General features: G+C 32.7%; 1 protein-coding gene across 1 annotated transcript; it reads right to left on the minus strand.

The window, feature by feature from the left end:
• Nucleotides 1-2793: 2793 nt before the first annotated feature.
• Nucleotides 2794-14017, minus strand: LOC123225766 (probable methionine--tRNA ligase). The gene is made up of 17 exons (XM_044649991.1): nucleotides 13709-14017; nucleotides 13474-13618; nucleotides 12713-12866; nucleotides 12478-12633; nucleotides 11472-11702; nucleotides 11171-11314; nucleotides 10910-11000; nucleotides 10689-10795; nucleotides 10468-10582; nucleotides 10128-10246; nucleotides 9963-10028; nucleotides 9482-9610; nucleotides 9239-9382; nucleotides 9003-9123; nucleotides 6822-7057; nucleotides 6583-6684; nucleotides 2794-3266 (listed from the first exon to the last, which is right to left on the minus strand). Exons 1-17 carry the CDS (start codon nucleotides 13830-13832, stop codon nucleotides 3036-3038), a joined length of 2415 nt encoding a protein of 804 aa, XP_044505926.1. The 5' UTR covers nucleotides 13833-14017; the 3' UTR covers nucleotides 2794-3035.
• Nucleotides 14018-16064: the final 2047 nt, after the last annotated feature.

Below are 16064 nucleotides of genomic sequence, written 5' to 3' on the forward strand. Positions count from 1 at the left end.
AACTTTGGATTGCTTCAGATGTTACGAATCATGCAACAACAGAATCATTAAATCTAGGAGCATCAATTTACTGTTTTTGGAATTTACAGAATTCGGCATGATTTTCCAACACTAAAAAACTTGGTGCATGCCATCAATATCCATAAACACAGAAGGACCAAGGAAATTAGCTCCATCCATAAACTTTTATGTAAGCTTGTTAATTGAGCCTATTGCATTTGGTCTAATGTATTCAAGTTCGGTCCAATTTATTTTTTGAATTTACTCCTTCATATCTCACTATTTTTTTTAGATCTGATTCATTATTTTTTTTTTTTTTTGGGATTTTGAACCTGTTTTAGACCTACACATTTATGAGAGGTCTTTTATGGTAAATTATTTCCTCAAAGTTTCTAACGATTAATTTACAAAAGTTAGAAATGTGTATGCCTAAAGCAGACTCAAAATAAAAAAAAAAAAAAAATTAATGAATCGAATCTGAAAAAAATTGAAATACGAATGAGTAATAGTGTGTGCATATATATATATATATATATATATATATATATATATATATATATAAAATATGTGAGAGTCTCCACAAAAAGGATTAGAATTATGTGTACAAACAAATCTTGTTAATTTATCTATATAAACTAATATGATAACCTGTAATTAAGTGATGTCTTTGTTTGTATATATAATAATATTCTTACTAAAAACAACGAAACTAGATCTGATAGTTTATATCATCGAATCATGCTTGTGTCGTATCAATTTAGGTTTCATCTCAAAGGCCATAAACCCTAACTCCATTTAAAATAAAATCATATCAAAATTTTTTAACCATAAACTTAATTGAAATATTTTAGGATTGACTTGTCCCAACCTAGATTAACCCAAATTATGTTATGGGTAAAATCGTATCAAAATACAATATGTAATGATCTGTTTTTTACGAAATAATATACTTTATCAAATGTCAATGAATAAGACAATTTGTTGCAAAATAATATGCAAAATGACATTGTGACATGAAACAATATTTTGTTAAGACAAAATTGCTCTACTTCAAGTTGATACTAATAGTTATTTATTATCTCTTTATATGATCAATTGTTAAGATAAAAAAAAACATAATATTATAATAAAAAATTCAAATAAGTCTATAACTTCAACTTCAAAATAATGCAATTAATAATTAACGCGTTTAAAGATTACTTGTCAAATACTTAAGAAATTTATTTTTTAATCTATATGATGAATGTGACTATCATAAATATTAAAACTATTAACAACTATGTAGATATTACACATATAGCATAATAAGTTCAAATCAGTAGTACTTACAACACCTAAAAAAAATAAAGAAACTACAAATAGTGTTTTATAAGACCGTCAGAAAGAATTATTAAATTAAAAATAAATGTCTTTGGGTGATACAAATTTGATGTTTGATAATGCAATACCAATTTTTTTTGTTGATTTGAATTAGAGAATCTGGATTTTGTGGATTCAAAATCTTTTCGTCAAATGAAGAAAATAAATTATATTGGGGACTTTTTTACTGTTATGATCTTATGCAATTTGTTTAAAATTTTTGAGTTAGTTTGGGTTGATTCGGATTTGTTTCGCATCTACTTGAACATAATCTAATTTTTTAGTGGTTAACCCGATCGGAATTACTTTTTGTGTCAAAAATTATAACTCTAATCCAATTTTTTTGAGTAGTGTCGTGTCAAGTTAATAGATCGTATCAAATTTTGTTAGGGATAAATAAAACTATCTATACATATTTTTGTATACACAATTAGGTACATAAATAATATATCATTATGTAATTGGATGATTTTAAATTAAAGATAAAATAACACTTAATCACATAATAATATATCGTTTATTTACTTAAAAGTATATATACATAATATTATTTTACTGAAAAATTCAAGTGAATGATTTGGGCGTTGATTCATCCATAGCTACCCCTTTGACATTAAACTACTAGTAGTTGGTACCCTTTGGTGCCTCTCTTTTAAGATTTAAATGGTATCCATGAAAATAAGTGAATTTACGATTAGATATCTGGAAATTCAAATAAATTAGTCCCACCGTGGCCCAACAACAAGCATCACTCCTAATTCTGCAGTATTCTTGGAGCCAGGTTTGAATTTTCCAAGGTAAAGCTATTCATGCCTTGTATACTGCACCTTTGAATCCTTAGTTTGCACTACTTTCATAACTTTGAAACACACGTAAAGGTCTCTTATAAAATGGTTAGATGCATATTTCTACTACTGTGTTTAAAGACTTTTCTCAGAATCTAAGACTCTTTTTAGTAGAGCATTGCATTTTTTTAATTAACAAAAAAGCAATTAATTAGATCGCTCTTTTCAAAGCTAAACTAATCAGACTAAATAAATGATATGAAACCCTTTGGGGATAGCAATGCATACTTTAAATAATAATTTTCGAGTTTAATCTGCGTTTCAAGCGTGAACAGATACTCTTATTAAACAAAGAATTTGTTCAGACTTATTCAAGACTCAAATTTTTTACACAAATTTTTTTTTTTTCATAATGAACAATTACACTTCGTATTTCCTACAAATTCACACTCCACCTTAATCACCAAAAACATTTGAATTCAACAGTCTTTTACCAAATGATGAAGACCGTTGAACTTATTAACAAGCAAACTTTGTTAACATCCCTTTGCAAAGAATGGAATAACAAACATTTATCTTCAATCATCAAGCTATCATACAGATGTAAATGTTAAGATCAAGATGGTGCCAGTTGAGGAATTTCAAAACCTTGTGTAATAGCAACCAAGAGAGAACTTCCCTCGATCACTTTAGAACCTTTACTGTTTTTGCCTCAGCAGCAAGAACAAACAAATTCTTAGTACTGTAATTGTATAAAATTATCCATAATTACTAATTTGTTGTCTGTATAACGTGTAGTCAACACAATCCACAAGGGATTTTACATTAAATGACCATAATGAGTCAAAATCATGGCAAGAAATTTCTTGCTGTTTGATCCAAACAAGCTCTCTACCTAATTGACCCACTTTGAATGGATGAAACAGTGCAAATACCTGCTGATGTGGTGAATGGAATATCTTTATAGCAGGCCACCAGTTCTGCATTAGTGTTCAGATCAGCTTGCACAGTCTCCCAGACCTTTTTCTTAGGGTTTAAGACAGCATCAGGCTCACCCTCATAGCCAGGGAATGTAACTCTCTCTCCAATCTTAGCTGACTTTGGTGGCTCAACCAATTCAACCTGAAAGTGAAACACCACTCCTAGTAAGTGAATAGCAGCTGCAATTGAATCATACAAGATCCGCCCATTTATGCACAGTAGCCCATTCTAAAAACTAGAGTGAATCATCCCATAGAATAAAGTAACTGACAACCAACTTCGTTATCATTGCACTTGAATTTTGGACCACCCATTTAGCTTAAATTCAAAGAAAACACTCAAATTGCTTGTACATTTTCATGCTTCTTGCACGAAAAAAAATATATTAAAAATAGTAAAGAATATGTAAGAACTCATTGATCTTATAATTTTTCTACTATAATTTGCCTTTTCTTAATGCATATGACTCAATACTGTCAAGTGGTAAAAGAATTAAACGACAAAGGCTTAAATGTGATGACATAGCCAAGTAGATTTTAAAAGGTAATTCAAGACACATAAGAACCAAAGACTATTTTCTTAGTATTTAGATGTTATTGTATATTCTCTCCTCAAAACTACTTTTTGACCCCCATCAACGTATATGAATGATTACAAAATATGTTGAGGCATGAATGAACATGATAATAGCAGAAACCTGAACATGAGTGAGTTCTCAACAAGAAATGAGATTGTTCTTCTATAGGAAGAGAGAGGACCTCAATTACAAAGTTTATATTGGAATCTGCTGGCCACTAATCAAGCAAGTTATAGAAGGAAAATTAGACACATTCTCAGGCAATGAATTGGCTGTCATAATATCAAATAAAATAACTAAAGAAGAATTCAAACAAGACAGCAGGACAAAGGCATCAATCAAGGCAAAACAAATAGGCTCCAATCAAGGCAAAACCGACAGGTAAGAATCAAGGATGATGGAGGCAAAATGGGAACTGAAACCAGACAAAAGAGAAAGGAGGAGTATACAGGAGGTGATGGATGAGGAAATATTCAAGGGAAGTATCAAGGAGCCTTTGAGAAAAGGGAGGACACTGTTACCACCAGGAAATTGAGTTCGAATTGTTAGAAATTCTCTAACAAATTGGTATCAAAGCTGACTGGGAAGTTTGGAATAGTAAACACTCGGATGGAATCTAGAATGGATTAGTTAGAAAGAGATGTAACCAAGAGACTAAGTGTAGAAACAAAAATGCATACACTCAAAGAAGGGTTATCAGATTAAAGGATTTACTCGCTTAGATCTATCAAAACAAGCAATGAAAAAACGGTGGGAAAGAACCAATGGAACAATCAGAGACTCTAGGAGAAGTCTAAGTACCAGGTAGCCACCAAGAAGAACCAAGGAAGAATGAATTCAAACCAAGAGACCAAGTGGAGTTTATCAGAATTATAGGACAACCAAGACATAATAGACATCAATGGACAAATTCAAACAACCACTCTTGGTGGTTGGAGCTTCCAATATTCAGTAGAGTAGACCCAACAAAATGGATATTGTGGGCCAAGGTATTTCTCAGTTAACCAAATTAGTGACGCAGAAAGAGTGTCAATCAACATCATATGCATGGATGGTCAGTGTTGAAATGGTTGTAGTGAATAGAGGTCAGACAATCGATAATGGACTAGAGGAGGTTTAAAGAGGAACTATTGGAAAGATTCTGACAATCACAGGGAGGGACGACATACGAAGAATTAGTTTCTCTTTAACAAACGAGCACCTTAGTCGACTATTTGAGCTAGTTGGAGCAACTATTGGCACCCTTTCAAGACTTATCAGATGATCTTATGAGAGGAGCCTTTATTAACAGGTTATCAGACAAAATTCAGGTTACAAAGAAGGACATGGTTCCTCATTTGATCTTGAGAAAATCTATGAATATTTGGAGTGCGATTTTCTAGGCTTTGTTTTGAAGTTAAAAGGTTTTGAGTAGAGATGGAGTTAATTGATTAAAGTTCAAATATACTAATGTTTCAAGTTTTATAGTGGAAGATTGGGAAGATTGTTTAGGCTGCTAATGGGTTGAGATTCAGAATCCTTTTGTGTACCCTCTCATTTAATTTGGTGGTAGATTGCTCGTGTAGAATGGAGAGGAAAGGCATGCTTGTGTAGAAGGTTAGGTGAGGAGAGAACTGGCTTACATGTCACATGCACAATTTGAGAAGGATCCTTATTTCTTTAAATGCCAAGTATGACCATAATATGATTAATCTTTAACATTGCTGAAGTTGTTTTCTTTTAGAAAGTTAGAGCTGGGTAAAAACCTAGATTAAAATGCCTCCTACAATATGCAATGATTCATCATTTCTTTAGTATGACTAATCTTATACAATTGTTGGAGTTGTTTTGTGCTTTATCATCTGAAGAAAATATGTGAGGCTTCACTACATAAAATTATGATGGCTCTTTTTTTGGTGATATTAAAAATAATGCAAATTTAAAAGGTTGCTAATCCTTCTTAAACATTATGAATCACTAGATCTATAGGACTTTAAAAGTTCAAATTATACCTGCAATATGTCATTCCCCAAGGTAAATTAACCATACACAACATATTGTACTATCAACCATAGAAATTGCTTCATCTAATGGTTAAAAAATTGCTAAATTTTGTCTTAAAACCCATCATAATAATGTACTATCAACAGCTATAAATGTTATGCATAATTAATGCATCTTGAGATAACATTTATTTAAATGTGATAAAAGCCATTAAAAGTGATTTTGTCACATAAATATCATCTTTTCCCTAATTTGTGCAAAGGGGCCATTAATCTATAATGGCATGTAAAAATGTTCTACATTTTTAATAAAAAGCAATAAGTACAGACCATTATAAATTAATATCCAAATATGTCAAAGGCAATCATAAGTGAAATCTGCTAAGAGTTAATAATAATAAAATAATAATAATAATAATAATAATAATAATAAATAAAATATACTTAAATTAGGATAATATATTTGAATTAATTATGATAGGATACTTGATTTAATTAGGATAAGATAATATTTGAATTTGAAATTTAAAATATCAGAAATATAAATATGAGTGGTTGGATTGAGGAGTGGGAGGAGATTATTGTTATTTGGATTTTTTAGGCAACCATTGGCTGATTGGGAGGGGAAAGACACCTCTATTTGCCTTGGGAGGAGTTGGCACCTCTTATGGCCAACACTATTTTATTCAACATTAATAAAAATTGAGCTAGGTTCCTATCACAATCCTTCATAGCTACGAAAATAAAAGAATGTAACTTTGCATCAAAAGAAGTATGCCAAAATAAAGCAGGCAGCCCATCTCTACAATGATTCTCAGTCCTTTAATGTGAATACAAGATATATATTATAAGCAGAAATTATGCCGATATTTGTCACAAGGTATGCATCTCTACTTACCTTGGTGTGATCACTGCTGGAAGCACAGAGAACCATCGCATGTGATTTAATCCCTCGCATGGCTGCTGATTTTAAATTGCAAAGAACACAGACCATTCTCTCCTGCAAAGAATCATTATAGAAAATATAGTATTGTCAACTTTCAAAACATCAAAAAGAGCATTCCAAGGGAAAAAAGGGCATATGTATATGTAAAACAAAGTATGTATCACTATTATCAATAGAACATATGACAAAACCTGCATTTCTTCAAGAGGTATATACTTGACAAGGCCACTAACTACAGTCCGAGGCTGTCCTTCACCCACATCAATTTCTTCAACGTACAAAGAATCAGCATCAGGATGCTTCATCACTTTAGTAATTTTGCCAACACGGATGTCAAGTCTTGAAATGGAATTTTCTGGTTCAACAGCAGTCTTAGGTTTGGTTTCAGAAGCTGATTTAGTCGGCCGCTGTTTCTTTTCATTGCCATCTGTAACAGACAATAAAATACTATATATTAAAAAAAGGACAAATGCAAAAAAGTTAGCATTGACATGTTAAAGCTGTTACATTACTAATAACAAATGAGATAAAAGAGTACATTCCAATCTTGTTATTATGTGACAATGACAGCCATGCGGTCCAGTTTTCAAATAGATTGCTCTTTCTACACAAGCAATTGCTTTTAGTAGACATCTGATTCATATTACCCAATTTTGGATACAATATGTTAACTTACTTTGGTTCTCCTAATGAGAAGATTGAGAAAAATAAGCATAAGAAACGAAATGGCAAGGATCTCTAAAATTCTCTCGTACAAACTTGAACTCTTTCACTGATGTAAAACTTGGTGGAGAACAGACAGAGAATAAAGAAATAGAAAGATAGTATAAGTTTGAGAGATTGGGGAGCCAGAAAAAGGACAGATAAGATAGACAAAAGAGAAATAGGGACATAGAATAAGTTGAATAGCAAGAAAGGGGAGGAAACTATAAGAATACAGATAAAAGGAATGCAATCAAGCAGGGAAAACTATAATATCATTCGATAAATAATCAAGTCTGCTAATTAAGCAAATGGAAGGCCTATTTACAGGCTCAAACATGATAACACTTCTCAATTGATAAGTTTATCATTAAGTGATAAAAGCTATGGTTTGCCATAATCTGAAAACAACAAATAAATGAAAGAAAACCCTAAAATATAATTTGACAAATAGATCCCTAAGAAATAAAAACTCACATAATCTTATACTAGTCTATTATTCCTAAATCCTTAAATCTTTCAAGAAAGCTTCAGAGAAACCAAAATGGGCTCCCATTCTTCACTTTTGTTCTCTTCTAACCATCAAGTAGACAAAAGATGAACTCTATCCCCTGCTCTACCGTCTACTTTCCTTCCATCCTATTGTCCTCTCATTTCCACCCAACAATATGAATTAAATAAATTCAAATGGTTATAGACATAAGTTTATAGAAAAAGAACTACATGCTTCGGCCTTAACCCCTTGAATAAGTTTATCCTACCGCTTCAAGAGCAAGAATCGCACTCCCCACCTGCATTAAATCTTGACATAAAATAATTTGTCTTCTTTGGCAAAAACATCTTTCTTTGACTCTTTAATTGTTACAACATCCTTAATAATTGTTTGCGAAGCAGCAGCAAACATGAAGAAGCATTTGACGTACACATGCTCTATATGCAAAACGAATTTCTTCTTTTTCAAAGATATCCAATTATGAAGAGAACCAAGAACTTTAATAAAGAAAATTTTTCAAAATAAAAAGTCTATGTTTAGTGTGCTCTGTCAAGATTAAACATAATTAAAAAGAAAAAGGAAAAAAACTCCTCAAGTCCTGAAAGATATACATACACCTTATACAAATCAACAAGTCCTGCCTGCACCTCAATGGCATTAGCCCAAAGTAACTTCAACAGTAGGAATTCAATAACAAATCATGAAATTCTAATCTTAACACTTGAAGGAACTGATAATGGCAAGATGTTACAGCTATAATACCCATTACTTATGATGTGGAAGTGTTAAGGTGTATATCTTTCTGGACTTGAGTTTTTTTATAGCCCACCGTCACTTCACTAGTAGGAATCCAATAAGAAATCAAAAAACTCTAATCTTAACACCTGAAGGCACTGATTCTAGCAATATGTTACAGTTGTAACGCACATTATTTGTAATGTGGAAGTGTTAGGCTTTTAATATTGAACTCAAACTTGTCACATCAAGAATGGGTACTAGCTCATGTCAAAATGGTTACAATCCCATGTTAGGATGGTAATCACAAGTAATCAGAAGAAGGCATTGATACTTACATAACATGATAATGGCACTAAACTCATTTAATAAAAAAATAATTGAATTAGCAAGTGAATGAACAAGTAATATAAAATATTCATAAAATAAATATTAATGTAACCTGAAACTTTTGTTTTCTTCAGATGTGCAGCTATTTTAGCAGCTTCAGCCTCCTCCCTAATAATCCTATCGGCTTGACTTCCAGCAAACCTCTTCCTGAATTCTTCCACTTCTTCGTCTTTCTATACATCAGTTAATTTGACTAAATGAGTACAAATCAGAAGAAATAAAATCAAACCAAACATATCACCACTGCAAATAAAAATCAATAAAAGAAATCTGGCATATGAGAAATACCATTTCCTTGAATAATGGCATGGGCGTCCCAATTTTATGACCAACAGGGATTATTTCCCAAGGTCTTCTTGCCCTATCAATATCTCCCTTTTCATCGCAAAGTGAAACTTGCTTTTCAGGTTGCATGTTAAGCTGCTTAAATACCTTCAAGTGCAAGCAAAAAGCAAAAGAAGTCAGCAGAATGAGAAATCAGTAGTAAAATTGAACACATATGCATGTAGATCTGCAAGTCAACTATATTACCTCAACTGTAAAGGAAGGCATAAATGGTTCTAACAAACATGCAAGAAGATGTACTAGACCCACTGAAGTTCTCATAACAATAGAACAAGAAGGTTGGTCTTCCTTGTAAAGCTTCCAGAATTGGCTTTCCTAAACATATCATTTACAGCAGGCATTAGAATCACCATGTTAGTTCATAAAAGAAACCATAAGAGATCTAAAATAGTGAGTGCAGAAGGCAATTAAATGGCCATATTAGTGCAATAAGAACACACAGAAATTTATGATAGCAAGCTCACACACTCAACAAGGATAAAAACAAAAATTCAAAGTCTCCCAGGCTGATTTTTTTTTTTCCTTTTGTTCTGAAAAGAAATGCAAAGGTAGGTATTATTGTTAAACCAAAAAAGACAGTGGATCAAGTATCCACTACAACACAAAGAACCCATCTAACTAGGGTCTAAGGTTTTATAAAGAAAATCATGAACCTGTGCAGACTTACTTGCAGATATGCATTGCCTTCACTTGAAATGCTCATCGCAGTTTTTAGCCCTTGTTTTAGTTTAACCTACACAAACACACAAACAAGCACTTAAAACACATGTAATAGCAATTGGATAGAAGAGTTGTAGTAACTACAACACCTATCTAGTAAACTATCAGTCACCTTCTCCATGGCTTCTATATATAGATCCACATGTTTACCAACTTTTTCAGCCAATGTCTTCGTCAATAAATGTAACTCGGCATCATTAGCATCAGGAACAAAAGAACCATATCCTTGACCTTCAAACATTAAACATAAATAAGACTTTAACTTAAAAAAATTAAATCATCATCACCTACATCACATTGTCAAAGCAAATCAAGAAAGACTGTAAAAACAATAATGCAAAATACTTCTCCCATTAAATGGTTTTGGAAGAAGGTCAAAAATTATATAAAGTAGATATCCCAGCCACACATGTTTCAGAATAAAAGGCTTAAATATTGAATAGCTTACTGACCTGAAGGTTTAGCAATGAAACTCAAAACTCGATTGATGAAGTTGCCCAAATTACTTAGCAACTCACTGTTTAATTTTGCTTGCAGATCAGCCCATGTAAATAATGTATCAGATATCTAACCCAGAAAAATGCATTAGTTCACAATAATTATTACACTAAAGTCAGAAAGTAATGGCATTAATAAATGAAAGAATCATAAATGATGTCATAATAATATATACCTCAGGCCTATTAGTTAGCAAGTAGTATCTCCATACTTCTACAGGAATGTTTGTGTCCTTTGCATCATTACCGAAAACTCCTATACCTTTGCTCTTGGAAAATTTGCCTGCGGAAACAAGAATTTGAAGATTAATAAAAAATACGATTTGGAATATTAATCGTCATTAATTAAAGCCATAGCCATGTAAAATTGCGTAACCAAATCAGATAGTTAACTAACCAGCTTCATAATTTAAGTACTCAGTGACACTTATAGTCTTCATCAAAGTCCAGTTTTCAGCAGTCCCAAGAAGTGTAGAAGGAAACATCACCTGATATATTAAAATTATCAAAAACTTAAGCTGCAAATCACTGATAAGATATAATCTGCATCATTATTTAATTTGACTTCATCAGTTAAAAGCAGGAACAACAAACTTGAAACATGAACATCTTATCCACTTCTAACAAGATTTATAAGAAATTTGACAAGAACACTTACTGTGTGAAACGGCACATTATCCTTTCCCATAAATTGAAACAACTCTACATTCTCAGGATTCTTCCACCACTTCTCCCAATCAGGGGTGTAGCATGCAGTGATCGAAACATACCCAATAGGTGCATCAAACCAAACATAGAAAACCTATTATCTCAAAACATAAATTAGTAACATAAATAATCAATCTCCTTGATATCTTGCAGCCATGCACATAATCCAGATAAAAGTACTATAAACAATTCATAATCAAGCAGTATTGCAATGTAGCCATGTCTGATACCCAATGGTTATCTTATCTTACCTTCTCCTTAAATCTCTCGTGAGGAACCGGAACCCCCCACTTAAGATCCCTAGTAATGCATCTTACTTTCAGCCCCTCTTTAAGCCATGCATAAGTTGCTTGAATGGCATTTTGGCTCCAAGACCCAGCCACTGACATATTGTTGATATACTCTTCCAGCTTATCCTTTAGCGCAGGAAGATCAAGAAACAAGTGGTTTGTACCACGAATATGTGGAGTGTTCCGACATACCTGTTTATATAAAAAGGTTTGATAGCAAGATCATAGGACTGGACAACACATAACATTTCCAAATTTTTTATATATTAAAAGCATAAGCTTTAATAGCCCTCATTATAGCTTTTTTCTCATTTAATGTTCAACAAAAATAATTTGGGTTTGTTAAAACAAATAAATTTAAAAATAAAAATAAATAAGAACTCATCAAGAAACAGCCACAAAATGCAGACCCAATTTCAGTCCAAAACTTCAACATACAATTTCACTGTTTTCAGGTAATTTAGCTAATAGCAACATTAAATTTTTCTTAAACAAGTAGCGGAGTCAAGCAATAGAAATTTTGCAAGAACTCAAGTGCTGCATTAGAAGGTTAGAAATATTAATTTTAAAAGTCCATAATATAGATCTCTTAAAACTCCTTAGCACATTTTGAGTCACACTGCATGTTTTATTACCAAAATACCTCCAGCCCAGCAAAAAAAAACCACTTCATTGGAAAACGACTTATAACTTGTCATGTTGGGTGATAGACACAAATATGAGACATTGATAAAGAAAATAGAAATTTTGCAAGAACTCACGTGTTGTATAAGAGGGTTAGAAATATTAATTTTTGAAGTCCATAATGCAGATCTCTTAAAGCTTCTTAGCACATATTGAGTCACACTACATGTTTTATTACCAAAATACCTCGAGCCCAAAAAGAAAACCACTTCATCATAAAATGCTTATAAATGTTAAGTGATAGACACAAATATGCATTGATAAAGAAGAATCTATGACATACTTTGCATTTAGGATCTTTCAAGTCTGTTGCATTCAAAAGCCTTCCACAGTTTTCACACTGATCTCCCCGAGCAGAATCGTAATTACAGCCTTCAGTTGGACAGGTACCCTCCACTAGTCTGTCAGCTAAGAACCTTTTGCATGTATCACAATAAGGCTACATGGCCAAAGGAATTCAAGTCAAACAAGAGTCTAGATAAATCATGGGAAATATAAATGCAAGTTGAAAAGACTACCTGTTGCATTGTGTTCTCAACAAGCCAATTGTTCTCCAACAGTTTCTTGAAAATTGCTTGGCACACTTCAGTCTGTTGTGGAGTTGATGTACGTCCAAAGTTATCAAAACTGATGTTGAACCATTTATAGACTTCCTTATGAATTGCATGATACCTATAAAGCCACAGTTCACAATTATACATATGACAAAGACTTGCAAACAGGAATTTATCATCACATGTACTCAAAAGCACCCATGGCAACAGAGCATGTCTAAAAAAATAAGTATTAATAGTTCCAGTCACATACAGACCATGTGTTCAGTTATCATTTCCAGCTTGACATCCATTAATCCAGCTAGCAGAGGAGTATCTATGGATCAATTTATTTACTTTTACTGGAGATTGGGAATAGACAGACTTCCTTAGGACCTATTTTACCGACAAGATTTATCACCACTTTAGCTACTTCAACAACTCAGCCATTCATTTATTAATTATAATTACACAAGCACTAAATGTAGATCCAAATATGAATTAAATGACATATAGAGAATCATTAACCAGCAGTGATTTTTTATTATCACAACATTCACTAAAAGTTTATCAAATTGGGAAATTATACAAGTACAAACATTGTAAGCATCATCATTATTTTTTAAGATACCTAGTAGCCCTTTCAGTAGTACACAGATAATCTTGATTGCTATCAAACAAAAAATTCGTCAAATAGTTTAAACCAATTATCTAAATGATTAGACTTAGCATAAAAAAGAGCTTACTTGTCACAAATTTCTTTAGGAGAGCAATTCTCTTCCATGGCCTTTGTCTCAGTGGCAGTACCATATTCGTCTGTCCCACAGATGTAAATAGCATTGTAGCCTCTAAGACGACAATACCTAGCAAACACATCGGCACTCAACACACCTGCAAACACCAATACTCCAATTAATACAAAAAATTAAAAATTAACACTTTTTATTCTAAAATCAGAAGAAAGAGAAAAAGAAATGGTACAGCCAATGATGTTCCCCAGGTGAGGAACGTTGTTGACATAAGGCAAAGCGCTGGTGATGAGGATGTTACGCTTCCCCGGAACCGGAAGCTTGGGGACCGTCTGATGCTCTCCGGTGCTCCCCATATTGTGTGTTTATAAAAAAGATTAGATTGTTCAAGACGGGGAAAAACTTCGACTGTGCTTATTCCGGCAGTGGTCACCAGTGATTGCCAGAAAAGCAGAAGCGGCGGCAGCTGTAAGCTTCTGAATGTAAAATGCGTCGAGAAAGGTAGGGTTGAGTCTAATTTCATTGGCCAAATCACTATGTCCCCCGCAAGTTTTAGTGCGCTCTTAAGTCATGCCTGTCGAGTTTGAAAAACTGGAAGTCCCACTCATAGGCTACTTCCTATTAAAAGAGATAAGGATAAAATTGTTATTTTATTAATAATATTAAAAAATATAAAAATAAATACATTTTTTCTTTACAATTTTAAAAACTAATAATTTCATCCTGCCTAAAGTTTGTTAACTTACAAAAGTAATATTTTTCCTCCTAAAACTAAGGATTATTTTTCAAACACTCTTTGGCTACCTTTCTAACCACCGATGACAACACTTCAACCCACCATCCCTGGTCACCAGATCTTCACTCTCCGACACAAGAAGAAGCGATGAAGACGCATCCATTCATCTGAATCGACAAAGCCTTCGTTAATTTCCACGTTCTTTTGGAATCGATAAAGACTCTCATCTTTGTCGATTCATCTAGAATCGACAAAGCCGATGAAGAATCATCTTCATCGATTCTCGAGTCTTCGTTGCCTCATTTGGAGGCTTCAAAGAGATGAAGGATGGTCAGCAAGATGATGGGTTGAAGCGTTTTCTTCAATGGTCAGAGATTGTAGCCGAAGTGCTTCTAGAAAATAATCTCTAGATTTTTGAGGAAAAATATTACTTTTAAAAGTTAAAAACCTTAAGCAAAGGATTATTAGTTTTTAAAACTATGGGAAGAAAACAAATAAATTTTATATTTTTTAAAATTATTAATAAAATTACAATTTTATAGCATATTGGGTTGGCTTTTGATTTCTCAAACCCTATGTGGCGTGACCTTGATAATGCACTAAAACTTGGGGGGCAAAGAAATTTTTGGGCAACTTCATTTTGACTGGTTATCTTATGCCACTCTTCAGAGTCCCCTTTCCATCCCTTTGGTTTGAAGAAAATACTATGATATCCAGTACCATATAGAATTGCTATTTTAGTCCCTGACATACATGAACTGAAAGAGAATTAATATTGAAAGGGTGTGCTTGTTTTTTTCTGCATGATTGTAAAAATTATAAAGGGTAATTAATTAAAATAATGTGATTAAAGAGGTTTATATGAAATTGACAAGCTTTGCAAAGATTATACAAATATGACCAACACATCTATTTGGACTATATTATCCATATACAAACAAGTCTTAAATTCATTTCCAACAATTGAAAATACAGCCAAAACACTTATTCCCACCCAAGTCTTAGTTTATTTCAAAAGTTTCACTTACGAGATTTTAAAAATTCAAATATCAACTTATCATCTAACTTCTGCTAAATTTTTCAACTAGTTATAAGGATTCAACTGTCATTTTATAATTAATATTAAAACAAATAAAATTATATCTTATTTTGCCTCCTTAGATTAAAAACTAAGTTTTTCTCATCCAAAAGTTTGAAAACTTACATTTTCCCCCTAAGGTTTGTTTTTTCTCCATTCCGACGACTACTCCGAGAAGATTGTTGGTTGGCCTTCCCAGCGGTGGTTTCCCAACATGGAAGCCACCCAAAAAGCCTATTCAAATGGTTGACAATGTCACACAAATCTATGTAACGTTCGATTGTCTATACGTCAGTTGGACGATGCACAAGCATGTGTGTCATGTTTGTACATCATCTAGCTAATGCACAACGGTCGGATGTCGCACAGATCTGTGCAACATCATCGGCCATTTCAACTGACCATTTTAATCAGTTTTTCAATGTTTTTCATGCCAAAAAACTACTAGAGAGGGAGGTGGTGGGAAGTTCAGTAAACAACTTTCCTAGAGGAGTTGTCGAAAAGGAAAAAAATTAATCTCTAAGGGGAAATGTAAGTTTTCAAACTGCTATATGAGAGGAAATTATTAGTTTAAACTAAAGAAGAAAATAAAATATAAATTTATTTATTTTAATATTAATGATAAAACAATTTTACCCTTATAACTAACTGAAAAATTTAATAGAAGTTGAATAATAGATAACTAATTGAGTTTTTGAAATGCACATGTAAATGTTTGGAAATGAATTAAAACTTAGGTAGTAATAAGTCCTTTGGCTTTGAAAATACAAATAC

This window comes from Mangifera indica, chromosome 9, assembly GCF_011075055.1.
Source record: "Mangifera indica cultivar Alphonso chromosome 9, CATAS_Mindica_2.1, whole genome shotgun sequence".
NCBI classification, from domain to species: Eukaryota; Viridiplantae; Streptophyta; class Magnoliopsida; order Sapindales; family Anacardiaceae; genus Mangifera; species Mangifera indica.